General features: G+C 43.0%; 1 protein-coding gene across 2 annotated transcripts; it reads right to left on the bottom strand.

The window, feature by feature from the left end:
* Window positions 1-93: 93 nt before the first annotated feature.
* On the bottom strand, window positions 94-18,435 carry LOC109864733 (transmembrane 9 superfamily member 2). 2 transcript variants are annotated; one of them, XM_020452640.2, is made up of 18 exons: window positions 18,103-18,435; window positions 15,970-16,037; window positions 15,784-15,877; window positions 14,497-14,624; window positions 14,066-14,195; window positions 13,667-13,794; window positions 11,567-11,678; window positions 11,350-11,429; window positions 10,664-10,769; window positions 10,452-10,499; window positions 9,914-10,046; window positions 9,621-9,740; window positions 9,324-9,381; window positions 8,959-9,118; window positions 8,591-8,742; window positions 8,319-8,430; window positions 7,858-8,029; window positions 94-843 (listed from the first exon to the last, which is right to left on the bottom strand). In XM_020452640.2, exons 1-18 carry the CDS (start codon window positions 18,235-18,237, stop codon window positions 776-778), a joined length of 2,004 nt encoding a protein of 667 aa, XP_020308229.1. In that variant the 5' UTR covers window positions 18,238-18,435; the 3' UTR covers window positions 94-775. The 2 variants fall into 2 exon arrangements, with proteins under 2 accessions (XP_020308229.1, XP_020308230.1); XM_020452641.2 differs by lacking the exon at window positions 10,452-10,499 and having other exon boundaries at window positions 18,103-18,410.
* Between the last annotated feature and the right edge of the window lie 2,168 nt (window positions 18,436-20,603).

The following is a 20,603-nucleotide window of genomic DNA, read 5'->3' as shown; positions in this document are numbered from 1 at the left end:
TATACACACATCATATATATATATACTGATGTTGATGAGTCATAAGCTTCGGCTTACATTTCCACTGTTATAGCAAATTAACCTACCACGTGCTTCATAACCACAGTTGCTATTTATTCTTATTTTCATATAAACCAAAATATAGCCATAATAATAAGAGAACAAACAGATTCTATCATGGCATGGTCATTTATATGGTAAACTATAATACAGGCCATTAAATGGTTAGGATTCTATAGCCCCAATCAACACCTGTCCAAACAGAAAAAACATTCAACATTTTATCTTTATTTTTAAAAGGACAGTTCCATATAGGTCACATTTTTAAAGTATCGACATTTATATATTCTCATTACAGCAGAGTTTTTGAAAAACAAAACACGTAAATAGACATTTGGGGTTCTGAGAATATAAAAGCAAAATAAAGTACGTATTTGATTTACATTAGAAATGGAAAATAAAAGCATTCCGGCTCATCCTTCACCACCCACCCCTATGTAGTCGCCCGTTCAATTAGATGTTTGGAACTAACCTGGAAGATACAGGGCGCAAGTCAAATCAAACATCACTTCATCTTAGGCAGACGGTAAAAGCAAAAAACAATGACAGCAACATATCAAGTTTCCGAGCTTAAAACAAAGGAAGGCCTTCAGGTCTTTTTTGAGATATGGTGATGGTTTCAAGTCAGAGTGTATTCAAAGGGCTTCCTTTCCTCATAACGGTCCACTGTAAAAGCGCTGCAATGGGAGAAGCAGGGAGGCCTGGCCTCCTTCCTTTAGTCCACCTTGACCACACTGTAGATTTTATTTACAAACCAGAAGCAGGCAAAGAAGCCAATGGTACCTGCGAAGAAAGGACAGGGTTTAATTTCTAGAGGGGAAAATTGTCTTTAGACACACATTACTGCTGTATAGAAATGACATAATACATGCAATGCATCTGACATGGGTAATGTGCAATGTACACGTCTCGAACAGGCACTCATACATACTACATATTTACACACTGCCCTCGCAAGAAAGGGTCACGTTAGGACACCGAACTTGAAAAGAAAAACATTGAATTTGTAATCTTGCAAGAACCCACATCAGCCTATTGAAACACCTGGTAAGGCAGGGAGGTAAAGCGCGTGTGGCTTTTGAACGGGATGCGGTTTCATCGACACAGGGATGATTTTAGCAGTGAGAAGCGGGAAGCGGTGGAGCGCAGGGAGGAGGGGAGCAGAAACAAATTAATAAAAACACAAAACTAATGAAAGAGCTCAGGGCGTGGCACTTTAGGAGCATATGCTCCCAAAATAACCCTGGCGTCACATCGTGTAGCCACCCGGCTCGCTATCCCACTCAGCACCACCAAATTCTCCTCCTTTAAAAGACTGATCAATTCCGACTGAAAGAAGTGGCTGGAAAAAAGAAGATGAAGCCACAAGTCTGCCAAGGCAGTAGGCACCAACCAGCATTCCGTTTGGCAGAAAGAAATCAAGAGATAGCTCAGTTTGTTTCAGCGCCTCTCTGGAGAGAACCCAGTAGATAAAATGTTAATTGGGCAAAATCCCAGGAGATGAAGAATTCGTCAAACTCAAAGCCTGTATCTGACATCTCAATGGGGGCCGTACAAGAAACTCCCGGCTTTAGTTTTGATCAAAGTTTAGAGGAAGTGAAAAGAAATAAGAAACGTCTTTTCTTTAAAAAAAAAGGCAATTAGAAATAGGGCAGATTAGGATTATTCAGATGAAGACCCTGAACGGCCAGGGAATGAAGATCTTTTTATTCGATTTATTTTCGGTAGCGATGATCAGCCCTTTCCAATACTGATTATCCCAGTCTTAAGATAGGGTCTGACACTGCTCCAGCAATACAGGCTACTTATTTGGCCTTAAAATGCCAAGTTCCTATGAGGATGTCATCATAAAACCACAGGCAGACTATGGAAGAAAAAATGGCTTCAGTAGTAGTTTTGTATCGACTTTCCTTACATGGTGTCCTATGTCACATACAGTGGGGCAAAAAAGTATTTAGTCAGCCACCAATTGTGCAAGTTCTCACACTTAAAAAGATGAGGCCTGTAATTTTCATCATAGGTACACTTCAACTATGACAGACAAAATGAGAGAAAAAAAATCCAGAAAATCACATTGTAGGATTTGATGAATTTATTTGCAAATTATGGTGGAAAATAAGTATTTGATCAATAACAAAAGTTTCTCAATACTTTGTTATATACCCTTTGTTGGCAATGACAGAGGTCAAACGTTTTCAAACAAGGTTTTCACACACTGTTGCTGGTATTTTGGCCCATTCCTCCATGCAGATCTCTAGAGCAGTGATGTTTTGGGGCTGTTGCTTGGCAACATGGACTTAACTCCCTCCAAAAATGTTCTATGGGGTTGAGATCTGGAGACTGGCTAGGCCACTCCAGGACCTTGAAATGCTTCTTACGAAGCCACTCCTTCGTTGCCCGGGCGGTGTGTTTGGGATCATTGTCATGCTGAAAGACCCAGCCACGTTTAATCTTCAATGCCCTTGCTGATGGAAGGAGGTTTTCACTCAAAATCTCACGATACATGGCCCCATTCATTCTTTCCTTTACACGGATCAGTCGTCCTGGTCCCTTTGCAGAAAAACAGCCCCAAAGCATGATGTTTCCACCCCCATGCTTCACAGTAGGTATGGTGTTCTTTGGATGCAACTCAGCATTCTTTGTCCTCCAAACACGACGAGTTGTTTTTTTTTGGTTTCATCTGACCATATGACATTCTCCTAATCTTCTTCTGGATCATCCAAATGCTCTCTAGCAAACTTCAGATGGGCCTGGACATGTACTGGCTTAAGCAGGGGGACACGTCTGGCACTGCAGGATTTGAGTCCCTGGCGGCGTAGTGTGTTACTGATGGTAGGCTTTGTTACTTTGGTCACAGCTCTCTGCAGGTCATTCACTAGGTCCCCCCGTGTGGTTCTGGGATTTTTGTTCACCATTCTTGTGATAATTTTGACCCCACGGGGTGAGATCTTGCGTGGAGCCCCAGATTGAGAGAGATTATCAGTGGTCTTGTATGTCTTCCATTTCCTAATAATTGCTCCCACAGTTGATTTCTTCAAACCAAGCTGCTTACCTATTGCAGATTCAGTCTTCCCAGCCTGGTACAGGTCTACAATTTTGTTTCTGGTGTCCTTTGACAGCTCTTTGGTCTTGGCCATAGTGGAGTTTGGAGTGTGACTGTTTGACGTTGTGGACAGGTGTCTCTTATACTGATAACAAGTTCAAACAGGTGCCATTAATACAGGTAACGAGTGGAGGACAGAGTAGCCTCTTAAAGAAGAAGTTACAGGTCTGTGAGAGCCAGAAATCTTGCTTGTTTGTAGGTGACCAAATACTTATTTTCCACCATAATTTGCAAATAAATTAATTTAAAATCCTACAATGTGATTTTCTTGTCTGTCATAGTTGAAGTGTACCTATGATGAAAAAAAAGATGAGAGAGGCCTGTAATTAAGTGTGAGAACTTGCACAATTGGTGGCTGGCTAAATACTTTTTTGCCCCACTGTATTGGGTGTGTGGGTGTGTAAGACAAGGCGCCAAAGAGCACTGTTACCATGTCAACCCTTTGTCCATTTCTAACTGTTCCACACCACAGTAAGGACAGAGGGAGGCAGCTCTGTTCATCACAGCATTGTTGTGTGTGGACACGAAGTAAACGCCCACATTGCTCTCATGGTACACAGCTATATATTTTGAGTGCCAGCGCGGGGAAGTTGCCATAACAGCCGTAGTCAGGGATGCTGGTGCATCTAATAGAATCCATGGCAACTGGTAAATTGGGCGCTGCCTCACATCGAATTTCTAGGAGACGAAAGTCATCATCTCTTAAACGAATACCTTTAGGATGGTTAACCACAGATCAAGTACTACAAGCAGCAATGCCTAATACGTCCGTTACTTGTTTGCTGATGACCTAAAAATAAAAAAAAGAGGCGTGTGCTCCGTTTTAACAGTGCTGATAATAGCTAAAGTCCAGTCAAATGTCTCACTGAGGAGACCTGTTGATCTTGGCTAACATGTCAGGTCTGATGAACACTATATGTGCACATACTGTGCGTTCGGAAAGTATTCAGAACCCTTTCATTTCCCCACATTTTGTTACAGCCGTATTCTTAAATTGATTAAATTGTCCCCCCCAATCTATAAAAAAAAAAATTATATATATATATATATATGGAAATATCACATTTACATAAGTTGGATGGGGAGTGTCGCTGCACAGCAATTTTCAGGTCTCACCAGAGATGTTAGATCGGGTTCAAGTCTGGGCTCTGGCTGGGCAACTCAAGGACATTCAGAGACATTCCAGATGGACAACCATCTCTGCAGCACTCCACCAAATCAGGCCTTTATGGTAGAGTGGCCAGACAGAAGCCACTCCTCAGTAAAAAGCACACGGTGGCCCGCTTGGAGTTTGCCTATAAAAAGGCACCTAAAGGACTCTCAGACCACGAGAAACAAGATTCTCTGGGCTGATGAAACCAAGATTGAACTCTATGGCCTGAAAGCCAAGCGTCACATCTGGAGGACACCTGGCACCATCCCTACGGTGAAGCATGGTGGTGGCAGCATCATGCTGTGGGGATGTTTTTCAGCGGCAGGGACTGGGAGACCAGTCAGGATCGTGGGAAAGATGAACGGATTAAAGTACAGAGAGATCGTTGATGAAAACCTGCTTCAGAGCGCTCAGGACCTCAGACTGGGGCGAAGGTTCACATTCCAACGAACCGAAGCACACAGCCAAGACAACGCAGGAGTGGCTTTGGGACAAGTCACTGAATGGCTGGGCCACTCAAGGACAGAGCCCGGACTTGAACCTGATCGAACATCTCTGGAGAGACCTGAAAATAGCTGTGGCACACCCAAATACAGGTGTGCCAAGCTTGTAGCGTCATACCCAAGACGACGAGGCTGTAATCGCTGCCTAAGGTGCTTCAACAGAGTACTCAGTAAAGGGTCTAAATACTTACGTACATTGGATTTGTTTTAAATTTTTAATGCATTTGCAAACATTTCTAAAAACCTGTTTTTGGTTTGTCATTATGGGGTAGTGTATGTAGATTGATGAGGGGGAAATGTCAAGGGAACTGAATACTTTCCGAATGCACTGTGTAATGCATGAGCAGGAACATGGAGGTGACCAGAGAGCAAGGCAGAGTGCTGTTACGCCAGAGCTCCTCTGACCAGTTTCCCCCCCCATACAGTTGAGTGAGAGGGGTTTACTGTGTAGAACAGTCAGTCTGGCAATCAGTCTGGCCTTTCTAGACCTGACAGAGGGCAGCCTTGTCATGTCACCTCCCTTCTCTCAGCATATGCATGAGCTGCTCAGTGCCAGACTTGGCACAGGAACCAGGAAGAGGCAAAGTCACTAAATATAACCGATTCATAACACTGGTCTGTTTCTCTGCAGTATAAATTGCCACATTTATACTACAAGCTAACTGCACACTATTCCTTTAACATTATGATCAACCATAAAAATTGCCTTTATTTAGTCTGTTTCAAGGATCCACTCGAGCATCAAAGACAACTTAAAGACGTTGCTGGAAATCGGAGACATCTGCAGTAAAAGTTTTAAAAGGTTACATTTAGCACAGTGTAGCTGTACCATGGCCTCATTTCTATTACAGCATATTGGATGACTGTCATTCATATTCCATTCACCCAGTTCAATGTAACATTGATATATTTAGGCTACTACATGATACTCAAAAATGTCCCTATACCCATCACGAGGTTGCTACAACCTAGCCTATGAAAAAAGTTTACAACGTAGGTGCACAGGTCGATAGAAAAAATGTTTAGTAATCAAGGTTACAGTGACACAATACCGCTTTGCACACTATTGCCTGCATCTAGCTGATCTTGGGTGTAATCATTAGCCAAACAGTTGCAAACAAGAGTTTCTATTGCACAAATGTAGGTATGTTTATCCCCGTTTCATTCAGTTTGCTTCCATTTAATAAATGTTTAACAGAATCGGCAGAATTAATACACCCCTGATCACAGTTCATTTTCATAGCATCCACATACAAACAGCATGATCCCTTTGATCGTTGTATAATTCCTTCTCCCGTCTACACGCGTGCGTGGCCACGCTGTCATGGGTGAAAAGGGAGTACAGGAGGGGGCTGAGCATGCACCCTTGTGGGGCCCCTGTGTTGAGGATCAGCGAAGTGGCGGTGTTGTTTCCTACCTTCACCACTTGGGGATGGCCCGTCAGGAAGTCCAGGACCCAGTTGCACAGGGCGAGGTTCAGACCCTGAGCTTAATGATGAGCTTGGAGGGTACTATGGTGTTGAATGCTGAGCTATAGTCAATGAACAGCATTCTTACATAGGTATTCCTCTTGTCTAGATGGGATAGGGCGGAGTGCAGTGCGATGGCGATTGCATCGTCTGTGGATCTACTGGGGGTGGTAAGCAAATTGAAGTGGGTCTAGGGTGTCAGGTAAAGTAGAGTTGATATGAGCCTTGACTAGTCTCTCAAAGCACTTCATGATGACAGATGTGAATGCTACATTTAGTTTCGTTACCTATGCTTTCTTGGGTACAGGAACAATGGTGGACGCAACACATCAGCTGTCTGACCAGGCAACAAAAAAAAAAAACTTCCAAGGCAAACCTTAATATCATAAATGCTAGCCTCTACACACAGCCTACATCGGTTTCCCCACATTAGCCAATGTCATAGTCAACATAACTACAAGAGCAGTTACACCAAGGGGCCCCAGTGGCAATAAATTAATAAAACCAAAAGCTTACCTTGACTTGGAAGAGTTCCAGTGTTTGATAGCCATAGCCAGCTAGCTAACATAGATAGCATCCCTCTGAGTAGGCTAAACTAGCTGCATTCATTAGCTAAGTAACTGAAGAAAAAAACATACAAATATAACTAGCTCCTCCATTTAAGAAATGAATGTTAAAAACTGTCAACTAAATACCCACATGCCAGCTGTAGCTTATGCTTTCAGTACTAGATTCATTCTCTGATCCTTTGATTGGGTGGACAACATGTCAGATCATGCTGAAAGTTTAGTATAGTTCTCTAAAAAGGATAACTTTAATGTCTCACTATTTAAAATGTTTCTGAAATTCACTGAGGATGTTCGCTCCTTCTTCCTCTGAGGAGCCTCCACTGAGCTGTACTGCCAGTAAAACCAGAGGAGTGACACGGGGGAGTGTGGGGGGGGGGGGTTGAACCAACAAAAGTGGCGCAACACTAGTGCATTCCTAGGTTTATGCCTTCACTGGAACAGGATACGAGTTCCTGCATCCTTGTAAATGTGTACAGGAATGGGCCGAGCTGCCCCTTCTGACGTTAACCTACTGGGATTCTTCAGAAACTAACCAATTCCCATTCCCCATGCAGAAACGGAAGATCAATAGAGTTCATATTCAGTTTAGAGTAATTAACACGTTTAGCTTATTTATACATTTGACCCTTTCTGTTATACACATGTTTTACAGTGTTCTGTTTGTGACCCCTCAAGATGCAGGTTGATGGTCACTAAACTTGGCTGTTGGATTGACTGTTCTCATCTGTTGATAGTGAATGATGCCAGACTGGGACAGAGAACACACAGATAGCTACTACAGAGGACCTGTCACTGTCATTCATAAAACTGCAAGCAGCAGCACTCTGACACCCAAGTGTTGAAGGATGGGCAAGTTAATGCCTCTTAACCATAGTCCGTGAACAAACAATAGGACGGGTCTTTGCAACTTACACATGGTAAATGTTTCATTGAGGTGACGCCAACCTGTTTCAGTATCACAATCAAAACCTGGCTTACGCAGTGTTCCCAGTTCACTAACCTGTGAAGAGGAAGAATATGAGCACCATGATAGAGGTGTAGCCAAAGTAGAGGATGGTGCTGGCGGCTCCTACGATCTGCAGCTTTGAGAAGAAGTAGTGTACGGCGTAGACAAACAGGTAGACGGCCGTGAAGCCGCTGGTCAGGAAGGAGCGCCACCACCAGTGGTAGTCCTACAGGAAACAGGGCTTAGGTTAGGCTACAGACAGTGGCAGTCTGACTGTAAACAGTCGAACACATTATCATTAGGTAAGTAGTAAGCCAGCAGTCGAAATTAAGTCATTGTGATGTCATTTCCACCCATTTCGCCCACTGGGAAGTCCCAGGAAACTCTACCTTGGAAAATGTTTGTAATGTTATTTCGTAGTACGCCACAATCCACATCTCAGTAACTTAACACCTAAACGTTTCAGTAGACCGTTACTCTGAGAGAAAGACCCGTGAACAGCAGTTTCCTCTCACCTCTGCACACAAGTGGAAGTAGCACAGCAGGATGGTGGCCTCAGAACAGGTGATGAGGAGGATGATGAAGACCAGGAAGAGGAAACCAAACATGTAGTACATCTGGTGAGACCTGGAACAGAAGATTTTTTTTATTTTTTACTTTATTACATCAATCAGTCAAACAAGACTCCCAGCTAAGAAGGTGAGTTGTTTCAACCACAAAGATAAGACACAGACAGATGGTCGGACAGATGACAGACACACAATTGTATTTGTTTTTTCCCCTCTACCAGATGCTGTTGAGGATGAAGAAGAGCTGGATGAAGATGCAGCCGAAGGGCAGGATGCCCCCCATGACGATGCCGGGGACAGGCTTGGTGAAGAAGGACTGTTCTGGGATCTGTCTGGGGATCTGGTTGGTTCTCACTGGCTGCTCAATGGCCTGTAAAATGGAGCAAGACAGAGGTGTGATAACTCACCAAGACATGAAAAGTTGTACACAATACAATTTATTTTTATTTTTAAGGGCTGGGTATTAACATGGACAAAATATCATGGTCCGTAGTAATAATCCATCTTAAAGTAGGACTGCTGATCTAGGATCCGTTTTGTAATTGAGATTATATGGACAGAGGGGGAGGTCTGATTTTGGACTCACAGGTTTCTTGAAGCCGAAGTAGGCGCCGATGAAGGTGAGGGGCACGGAGATGCCAAACCACAGAGCTAAGATAGCCACTAGCGTGCCGAAGGGGATGGCAGCCGACGATCCCTCCACCCACAGGATCAAGTTCATCAGGAAGAAGTCTGCGAATACAATCCTGGGGCGGGGGCGAGAGAAAGGAGAGATGTGAACCTTCTGTACACATCTCCCTGTTAAAAGGAGGAGAGGGTGTCAAATGAATGCAGCTATGGATTCTACAGTATGAGGCCGTCATTGTAAATAACAATTTGTTCTTAACCGACTTGCCTAGTTAAATAACCTTTTATTTTTTATTTTTTTACAAATGAGAACAGCTGACCTACCCTGGACACAACAGTGCTGTCAACAGGACATTGGTCTTCCATTTCTCACCACCGAAAGCTGAGGACACACAGGAAAACAAGGGTTCAAATTATAAGCTGTAAACAGGGCATACAGAATAGATAGACTGTTCAGGCAGAACAGAAATACATATCTAACTGAATGGTTGGATGGAACGTCATGGTCCTGAACTGACAATGACCTGGCTTTGCATTTATATCGTACCTTTCTAAAAACGCAAATCTCAATTTGGTCATTCACGTGTAGTACGCTGATGTGTGTGTGTCAACGAGGCTTACTCTTGTAGAGGCGTGACGACACGTATCCTGCAGGGGTCCCGAGCAGAACCCACAGCACCACAGAACAGGTCATCAGAGCCCCTCGGTTAGCTGGAGACAGGAACCCCAAGCAGGCCAGGACTAGAGGAGACAAACCTACATCACTACACAGAATACTCACACTACAGTTATACAACCACTCAAGTCAAATAAGAGACGGTAATAACTATTACACTAAAGAAAAACCATTCTGAAGACGCTGTAATGCATTGCGAGTGTACATTGCTTATTAAATCTGAGGAAGAGTTACTTACAGAGGGTGATGAAGGTCATGATGAAGATCTGGGTTCCCTGGCCGAGGAACACAGAAAGCAGCATGCCCTTCCTGGGAGGCCGGAACACATCCCCGTGCACCTGCTTCCACCCAGACTCCTCCTGGGCATCCTCCTATTGGGTTAGAGTGAATCACAACGGTCAAAGTTATGCGCATATGAATTGCTTTGTTACGGATCAGCCAAATCACCAAGAGTGAGTCATTAGCCTATCTTCCAGCTTGTCTAACACATGCCAGTGCAGCAAAAAACACATCAAGACACATGACGTTGCCACATTAGCCAATGGCTGTAAAATATGGTGTAGACATGAACTCTCAGCTTAGCCGAAAAGCAGACAAACATTGATGGAATCTTTTTTTTGTTTTTTTTTACTCAAATGACTTGGCAGCTGTAAAATGATGGCCTGCACTACACCATATTTTAAAAGGTTGAAGTTTTATGACACCTCAAGAGATGGCTCCCAGAAATCACAACACCAATCCCCAGTTTGTGCTCAAATGGCTTTCGATAAGCTTACATAGGATATGGATTTTCCTTGTAGTGATGGAACCTTTATCAAGTCTCCCTGTGAATGTGAAATGTTACATTGGTTTCATTCTTGTGGGTCGGTAAGAAACAGAACACACATTAACTTTTGGCAGACAAATCCTCTGCCATGTCAGTCTCACCCATTCACTCTTGATGGATTCATTTGCGTACAATAGAATACAATTGAATAATCTGGTTTACCTGGTCCACCTGGTTATACCTGGCGATGTCCTTGTGCAGGGTCCTCAGCATTATCATAGCCACCATGCCAGACAGGAAGAGCACGATGACCAGAGAGTTCATAATGCTGGAAAGAACACAGGTCATACACAATTAACATGGCTAACAGCAGCAGAGGAGCACCATATTCTAATCTACTGTATAACAGCACTGGAATGGGAATATTTAACGTGACTAAAGTTCCTATCACATTTAGAGCGATCAACAACATGTTTAGCATATTTGGAGTTTCTGTTAGACACATGAGTTCCAGTGTTCTGTTTGTGACATTTAAGATGTGGGTTGATGGTCACTAAACTTGATGCTGCATGTTGTGGATTAAACTGATATCTATTGATAGTGATTGACGTCAGACTGGAGGTACAAGGACAGAGGACTTACTGATTCTTATTGTATTTTGTGAAACACTGATTTTGTAGCAGCAAACAAAGTCACTACCTTTTGTTTTGACTTCCTACAAGCTTCTCGGGCTGGTGTTTACAGAACATGTGTCTGCCTATTAGGATATACGGGCTCTCTCAGAGAAGGCCTGTTAGACATTTTCTCTACTCTCATTGTAAATAAAAATGGGTTCTTAACTGACTTGCCTAATGAACAATTATAATAAAAAGTATCTTATGAGGGCTGTCTTGAGAGACCTAACGGACCTGAACCACTGGATGTTGGTGTGAGGCATTGAGACCAAAATGTAATCCCATCTGGAGGCCCACTTGATGTCATTGTTTTCCTGTGAATGAAGAAAGTATTATTCGTAAAAGAGAATACTTCAATTAACTATGCTGAAGACCACACAAATAAAAAAATTGTGTACTTATATGTGCAAAACAAATCATTGTGGTTAATCGTTCTATTGGTCTAACATACCTCGAAGGTGACAGAGTAGGTGTATGTGATCTTCAAGTCACTGTCAAACTCTCCAGGAACCTCCATAGGAAGGCCTTCACATGTCGGTTTTTCAGCATCGGCATTTTTGATACTGTCAATCAAACAAACATAAAAACCCACTTATATCTGGGCAAGCGGAACAGTTAAGTACCGTCGCTTATTTTAGAATTAAATTCAGAGCATGTAAGTGTGTGTTGGAGGCCGTAGGTTGGAATTCTCCTGAAGAATCTGATATTTATCAGTTTGCCCTACTTTGACACTAGAAAATCACGAGCCAAATCACCAGAGCGCGCAGGTGTTCCCAAAGCATATCCTTAATCCCACGTGGGGAAAAATAGCACATCTCAGTATGGATGGAGCATAGTTCATAAAGCATGAACCATCTCATCAGCTCAGTGACAGGTACATAGCCTTTATATGCTACAGTAATAGGCCTAATATATCTGAATGATAAATGTATATTAATCTCCATCGACCACTGCGTATTATGGCTAGTTCAAAAAAAACTAAAAGGCCTATCATTCGAATATTGTCGCTTTAGAAAAAGATCGTTGCGCACGCGGTCACAGTCTCAATTCCATTCAATTCCTGTTCAAGGTTTATATTAATGACCTAGATGTCAGATGTCCTACCTTTGTGGGCAGCAGTCCGTTTTCCTGAAATACCAATTTGAATCGATTGATCAAGTGGTTATAGCCTATTGTTATAACCTGGCATACAGATTGATGCCATATCCAAGTTTTTATACACCATATTTTATTTTAAATCATTTGAATAGGCTTACAACATCTGTAAAATGTTTTCGTTAGGCCTATATAAAAGTGTCCTGTTCTGAGATATGTAACATCGCAGTTACTTTTATGACAAGTATGCCTAGCCAGAGCTCAAAATTAAGGGCGTCACAATTCTTCTTCTTCTATACATCAAAAACAGACTCCAGGACAGTTCTGGGACGATAGATCCAAAGTTCATACAACCACTGCAAATCCCAAAAGTTTAAAAACGACAAGACTGATGGAACAGACATTGTGCTTGTTAAAATGTTGATACGTTATTATTTCTGCACATTGTAGGCTAATGCGCAGCAATGCACACATGGCAATATGCGCAAATGTTCCATAATGCAAGTAGGCCTAGCGGAAAACACCATTCTAATGCGCACTGCACATGATAGCGGTTTTCTTTTTAGAGGCAAATATTTGCATGTGAATTTGTGGCTCAGTTGACAGCCGCATTCATCTATTTTAGTACGGTTTCTATACTTAGCCTATTAAAATACATGTCCTACGCAAATCAAGGAACCGTCATTGTTGTGTTCTCTCTCCCAGCTTCATGGTTTGAAAGAGGCACATCATTCCAATCCATACTACAGGCCTACAGTATGCATAGCCGAATCATGGATACCATATATTTAAGAATTCAGCCACCCGGCCCTGACCCCTTTTTTTTTCACGCTGGCGGGACCACCATTCGGACTGGTATACATTTCTAATTGGCCCGTGGGGTGGGGGCATTCCAATGATTTGGGGCCGGCACTGTTGTAACCTAGTGCATTGTATTTATAACCAGATACAACACAAAACCCTTTAAAAGGTATTATAAAAGGAGGGTGCTTTCAGTGCTTCATAAGCAGAGTTTCATGTGTATACAGACGATTGCTAAAACTGTTCATTCAAGCACACAATCATAAATATTGCTTAATGGATTGTATAATTAGGTTTGGACATTTGGAAATCATGCCATAACAATAGAACTGCCAATTAATTTACGTAATGATACATGGTGAATTTACACCTGCCAGATACAGCAGTGGAAAAAAATCTATATTATTTTTTATTTATTTATTTAAAGTAGGTGTTTCGGCCTCCTCTAGTGATATGTGGAAATGACACTGATCAACAATCAAATCAAACAAACGAGTGGCAAACAGTTTTTCAATGAGTATAGGACAGTGCATATTCATAGACACCTACGGAAGCGTCGGGAGACAATAAGTTCAAGAGCTGCTATTGAAAAATGACTACATCTGCTTACACACACACCTGATTTCCTCTGTCTGGGTCTTTCTGAAGTTCTTACCTCTTGGGCTCCAGTGTGGCAGCCACCAGACGAGCTCCTCTCCACCCCTCCCCCTCCCCATTGTGGTAGGTGATTTTGATGGCCACGTGGTTGAAGATGTAAAACGTATTCTTCTTGTTGAACTCCGACTGAAAGCGATAAAGATGCCAGTCAATTACCCCCAGATTCCATAGTGCATACTTATACTAAACACAACCACGTACAAAACAGTTCATCATTAGAGCTATTCAAAAAACAGCATGTCTCAGTCAAGGTCCAAACGTATGATGGTGTTATTATATTACTATAACACCACAGCCTGGCTTGAACTACAATTGCCATAGCTTCAAATCTCTGGCGATATCAGATTGATATTGGGCAACCATCCTGTATGCGAGACAACGTAACAGTTTGGCTCACATTGATGACACAAGCATCTTTAGCCCGGCCATCGGTGGTGACGAGGCAGCCAATGGGGAATCCAGGATTGCAGTATTTCTGGCTGTCTTCCACATCATAGCACCAGGTGACTGGCATGTTGTCAACAATCCTGAAAACACACAAATTTTTTGTTAAATCCAATTAAAATACTCTAAATACACTGGGGGGGGGGGGGGGGGGGGGGGGGGGGGAGAGAAAAAAAATCACTTGCAGGGTTTTTAGTTGAAACAAATCTGTCTCCTGTTCATCCATCTCGGTCTAACCAAAAGCTGTGCAAAAACAGTCTTAACCCGTTGTATAGGATTAGTGTCATGCTAAGAGGCCCTACTATGCTTGGGGGGGTAAGTGGAACGGTTTCTGTAAAATTACGTACAATTATCTCAACTTATTCATGAGGAAGATTAGCTCACCAATGGTGCTGGTAGTTCAACTGCATTCCTCTCTTAAGAAAGTCCAGCATGTTCTTATCCTCGGATTTGCCCTTCGTATAGACTTTGGTGCACAATTCCTGGCATTTCACATCTTTTTTGAATGAGAACTGAGGGAAAATGGAGAAGAGAGAAAAACAACAACTTTGTAAGACCTACTGGGTATAACAGGAAGAACAGGGCAGACAAGATAGCGTGAATAGCCGGTCTTTCCAGGAGTGATTTGACATTACAAAACAATGCAATCCAATACCTGAAAGCTGAGCCCAGAAGACCTTTAGGGTAATTAAAGCCCAGTGGTAGATCAGACTATGAATGAAACCTGCAAGGAAGAGTCGCTGTTTGCAGATGGACCTGCAAACTGCATTGTTAGGGGATCTGAAAAACCACAAATCAATGATGGGAAATATCATTATACTCTTGGGTAAATTGTTTATTTTTAGAGCACTATCAGTAGAAATGCTACAAATAGGGAGGTTCACTGTCAAAGTATTATACCATTTTGCTATTTCCTTTTTGCAATACATCCTTCGTATTGCAAAAGGAAATAGCAAAATGGTATAATACTGGGAAAGATGGGTTAATCTGTGGACATCAGCACAATGGAGATAAGGTTAGAATGAAAATGGTGGATTGGCTGCCTGTGGGTGGAAATCCAGCAATTGCAGAAAGAGGAAATTAGGAATATATGTGTAGCCTAATTAGTTAACTACACATACCATACATGTGAGCAAAAATAGCTCCAAGTAGCAGTATTGCTGTAAGTATTATTTTAGCCACGTTTTCTCCCCATTGCTGCAACTCCCCTACGGACTCAGGAGAGGCGAAGGTCGAGAGCCATGTGACCTCACTGCTTCTTGACACACTGCTCGATTAACCCGGAAGCCAGCCGCACCAATGTGACAGAGGAAGTCAGCTTCAAGTCAGCTTGCAGGGACCCAGCCCTCCACGAGGAGTTGCCAGAGCACAATGGGAAATGAAATCCCGGAAATCTCCTAACTCGGACGATGCTGGGGCAATTGTGCACCGCCTCATGAGTCTCCCACAGACAGCTCGGGATCGAACCCAGGTCTGTAGTGACGCCCCAAGCACTACAGACCTGTAGTGCCTTAGACCGCTGCGCCACTCGGGAGGTGCTGTTAGTAGACTTCAATCAAGTGGAGATTAGAACTTACTCAAACATTTAATAGAACCCAAAATATATCTGCAATATTTGAAGGTGTTCTACCCCCCCCTCCCCAAGGAAGACATATGATGATTGAGTTCCACCTTATATGGTGACGTCTCAATTCTCTCGCCAAATAGCACTTGGCCCAGGTTCTCAGACGGTCTCCTCTCGTTATCATCTTTGCAGAAGTCAAAGCTGTGAAAAAAAGAGATGACAATGACTGAGCAATGATCCAACAAAAATAAGATAAAGTAAAGACGTATGTGCCAGTCAGAGCAACTACTTACACATCATATTCATATGGCAGAACTGATTCCACTGAGTCCAAGCGATTCACAAATAGCTGGATGAGAGTCTGTAAGGAAGGAGAGAGGGTCTGTAAATAGGCATGTGACAGTACAATGTAAAGGGAAGACATGGGTAATTATTGGGTTGTCAGTATTGGTATTGTTTCTAGCCATTTCAATCTGTATCTTTACACACACAGGGGCCTAACATTTCTACTTTATTCTAGCTACAAACTATGCTAGTTAGCTATAGCGTAACTTACAACCAGGCACGGATTACCAATCTGAAAAGACTTGTTCGTCAACCTTATGAAAAGATAAGCATTGCATGACTCATGTTTTTCTAGCTAGCTAGCCAGCCACTGAGCAGGCAGCCAGCCGTGGGGCATAAGCTGCTGGAGAGTTAACGAGTTAATGATCTTGGCTAACTAAAAATCAAGTCTAGTTCTCTAACTAGTGAACAATAATTGGGACATCGTCAAATATGGTATAGCCCACTTCAAATAATGATATCAAAGTATATTGGTCACGTACACAGATGTTATTGCAGATGAAGTGAAATGCTTGTTTCTAGTTCCAACAGGGCAGCAATACCTAGCAATAAAAACACACAATCCATAAAAACAACAAAATGTCAGAATACGTTGCTCGTTCTGACATTTTGTTGTTTTTATGGATTGTGTGTGTATATATATATATATATATATATATATATATATATATATATATATATATATATAGAACATATATATATATATGGTGTGTAAAGATATATGAATAGAAAAGGTGTGTACAGCAGTAGTTATATAGGATGAGCCATGACTAGAATACAGTATATACATATAAAGTGGTTAAACCGGCATGTAAAAACTATTAAAGTGACCAGTGTTATTACTATGTACATAGGGCAGCAGGGTAGAGTACCGGGTGTTAGCCGGCTAGAACAGTGACTGAGGTTCAGGGCAGGCTACTGGGCTGAGGCCCGGCTAGTGGTGACAGTCTGATGGCCTGGAGATTGAAGCTGTTTCTCAGTCTCTCCCAGCTTTGATGCAACTGTATCGTCTCCGCCTCCTAGATGGTAGCGGGATGAACAGGCAGTGGCTTGGGTGGCTGAGGTCCTTGATGATCTTCCTGTGACACTGGGTGCTGTAGATGTCCTAAAGGGCAGGCAGTTTTCCCCCGGTGATGTGTGACCGCACCGCCCTCTGGAGAGACCTGCAGTTGTGGGCGGTGCAATTGCCATGCCAGGCGGCGATACAGTCCGACAGGATGCACCATTGAGGGCACCATTGAGTGTCTTTAAGGGCCAAGCCATATTTATTCAGCCTTCTAAGGTTGAAGAGGAGCTGTTGCACCTTCACCACGCTGTCTGTGTGAAGGGAACATCATTGTAAGTGATGTGCATGCTGAGGAACTTGAGGCGGTTGACCCTCTCCATTGGGGCGCGCTCTCTTTGTGGATGGGGGCGTGCACTCTTTGCTGTCTACTGTAGTTCACTATCAGCACCTTCATTTGATTGATGTTTAGGGAGAGGTTATTTTCCTGGCACCACTCTGGTGGTGGTAATCAGGCCTAGCACTGTGTCATCCGCAAACTTGATCGAGTTGGCGACGTGAATGGCCACGCAGTCATGGGCGCACAGGGAGTACATAAGTGGGCTGAGCACGTACCCCCACTTGTTACGTCAACGTTTTGATAGTTTAGCTTGTGAACAGCAATAATAATAGCTGATAACGCCACATCTGTGTGGCGATGCGTTTTGGCTGGGTGTACCTCGGACTAACTTACATCGAGACGGTAAACATTTACATTCTTTAATGCATTCCTTGTTGTACCTAACTATGTTTGTCCTGTGCAAATGCGTTATTTTTTTAGATGCTGCTCTCCGTAGTACTTCCAACTCATCACCACTTAACTCCATTCTATCGTGGAGTTGAATTATCAGCTAACGTTAGTTACAATAATAACTGGTGTCACTTGACTAGTTAGCATGTAGCTAACGTCAGCAACTAACTAACTAACCACCTAGCTAGCTAGCCAGTAGGAAGGAGATAAAGTACAAATGGAACATTTATAAACTTCAATCTGAAAACATGAATATTTCAAAGAACACCACCATCCGTGTTAATTTACCTGACAATCATCACCTCCTTTACCGTCTTCACAAAAACTCACTGGGGCTAAACCCGGAAGGTAGAATCCTGAACAAGTACTGAAGGCAACTAACGTGAACACAAGTACAAAATCCATGTCTATCCGCGTCTTCATTGTCCCGGTTTTGTTGCAAACTTAAATTCACTCGATGTGTAGTTACGTTTTTAATTCTGCAAGGAGAAGTAACGTTAGCTAGCCAACTTGTCAGCCACTACGAAGACGGCCAGTTGAGTTTAGATGGGTAGCTAGTTAGCGTCCAACGCGTCGTTTGTGTGATTGTCGTGAGGAAGAGGGAGGGGCGATACGTTTGATTGGTCGGTCTGTCAGACTCTTCCTCTTTGGTTTTATTGGCGAACTACACGCAAAACGTGTATTATCGTCACCAACTGGACGGCGGTGAAGAAAAAAAAATCACTAGAAAAGTTAATTCCACTACAGGGAAGAGAAAATGCACAGGGTGGGACCTGAGAGGGTGGGACCGCACGATTCATTAATCCATGTAGCGCCTCAGATGTTACATCTTCTAATCATAGATCAAATCAAATCAAATTTACATCAGCTGATATCTCAAAGTGCTGTACAGAAACCCAGCCTAAAACACCAAACAGCAAGCAATGCAGGTGTAGAAGCACAGTGGCTAGGAAAAACTCCCTAGAAAGGCCAATACCTAGGAAGAAACCTAGAGAGGAACCAGGCTATGTGGGGTGGCCAGTCCTCTTCTGGCTGTGCCGGGTGGAGATTATAACAGAACATGGCCAAGATGTTCAAATGTTCATAAATGACCAGCATGGTCGAATAATAATAAGGCAGAACAGTTGAAACTGGAGCAGCAGCACAGTCAGGTGGAAGTTGAAACTGGAGCAGCAGCATGGCCAGGTGGACTGGGGACAGCAAGGAGTCATCATGTCAGGTAGTCCTGGGGCATGGTCCTAGGGCTCAGGTCAGTTGAAACTGGAACAGCAGCATGGCCAGGTGGACTGGGGACAGCAAGGAGTCATCATGTCAGGTAGTCCTGGGGCATGGTCCTAGGGCTCAGGTCCTCCGAGAGAGAGAAAGAAAGAGAGAAGGAGAGAATTAGAGAACGCACACTTAGATTCACACAGGACACCGAATAGGACAGGAGAAGTACTCCAGATATAACAAACTGACCCCAGCCCCCCGACACATAAACTACTGCAGCATAAATACTGGAGGCTGAGACAGGAGGGGTCAGGAGACACTGTGGCCCCATCCGAGGACACCCCCGGACAGGGCCAAACAGGAAGGATATAACCCCACCCACTTTGCCAAAGCACAGCCCCCACACCACTAGAGGGATATCTTCAACCACCAACTTACCATCCTGAGACAAGGCTGAGTATAGCCCACAAAGATCTCCGCCACGGCACAACCCAAGGGGGGGGCGCCAACCCAGACAGGATGACCACAACAGTGAATCAACCCACTCAGGTGACGCACCCCCTCCAGGGACGGCATGAGAGAGCCCCAGCAAGCCAGTGACTCAGAAATACCTCAGCTACCTCAGCTGCAGAAACAATGATGTCAATCTTTCTTGACATATTTTTAATTTTGCGGTGTGCTGTTTACCATCATTGCTATAAAAGTAACACAGTCCACTTTCTTCACATGTAGCATGCCTGGATCCTGCTGATGACACTCAGCCCTCAGTGCATGTTCTTCCAGACTCTTGTCTTCTCTGTTATTTTATACATCATTGGTCTTCTCGGTAACATCATGTAATTTGAAATTGAGTAAACTACCTAAATTCTTATTCTTCCATGCTTTCAATGTTCTATATGTGTATGACTTATTTAGAAAGTATGCTGAATATCCCATTACATTAGGAAAACATCGGATCCTTGGGGCGGTATTACCACATTGAGGTTGACATTTAAAATTGTTATCGTTAGGAAAAGGGCTAGGAGGTTATCGAAAATGCTATCCTAGCCTGCTACGAAAATCACTTCTGGTCTGAAGTGGGGTGAAGTTAAGGCAATTCCACAAATTATAGATGGATGTCAATTCTTAAATAAAATGCAATAGCAAATTCTTAAGAACTACTCTTACTTCTGAGTGTTTCTCTTCAACTTTGAAACGGAAATATATACGACAAGATTTCACAAGGATTTATATAGTCATAATAAGAACCAGATACCTTTCTTTTCCTTTATCACCGAAAGCTAAATCAATTATGTTCATCTCAAAAGAGTGAATGACATTTGCCCATGTAATGATTTCTTAAGACACATATTTAAACTTGACCACTGTCTTTTTTGTAACTCTGCTATTCTACATTGTCGTCATTCAGCAGACGCTCTTATCCAGAGTGACTTGCAGTAGTGAGCGCATACATGTCATACTTTTTTCTTCTTCTCTGTAGTAGACCCCCGTGGGACACGAATCCACAATTATGGCGTTGCAAGCGACTTTTGGCAAGCGACATGCCAACTGAGCCACACGAAAAACATCAGAACATGTTT

Source organism: Oncorhynchus kisutch, linkage group LG19 (assembly GCF_002021735.2).
Source record: "Oncorhynchus kisutch isolate 150728-3 linkage group LG19, Okis_V2, whole genome shotgun sequence".
Classification (NCBI taxonomy): Eukaryota; Metazoa; Chordata; class Actinopteri; order Salmoniformes; family Salmonidae; genus Oncorhynchus; species Oncorhynchus kisutch.
Note: the sequence above shows the minus strand (reverse complement) of the source record. Positions and strands in the feature narration are given on the sequence as shown.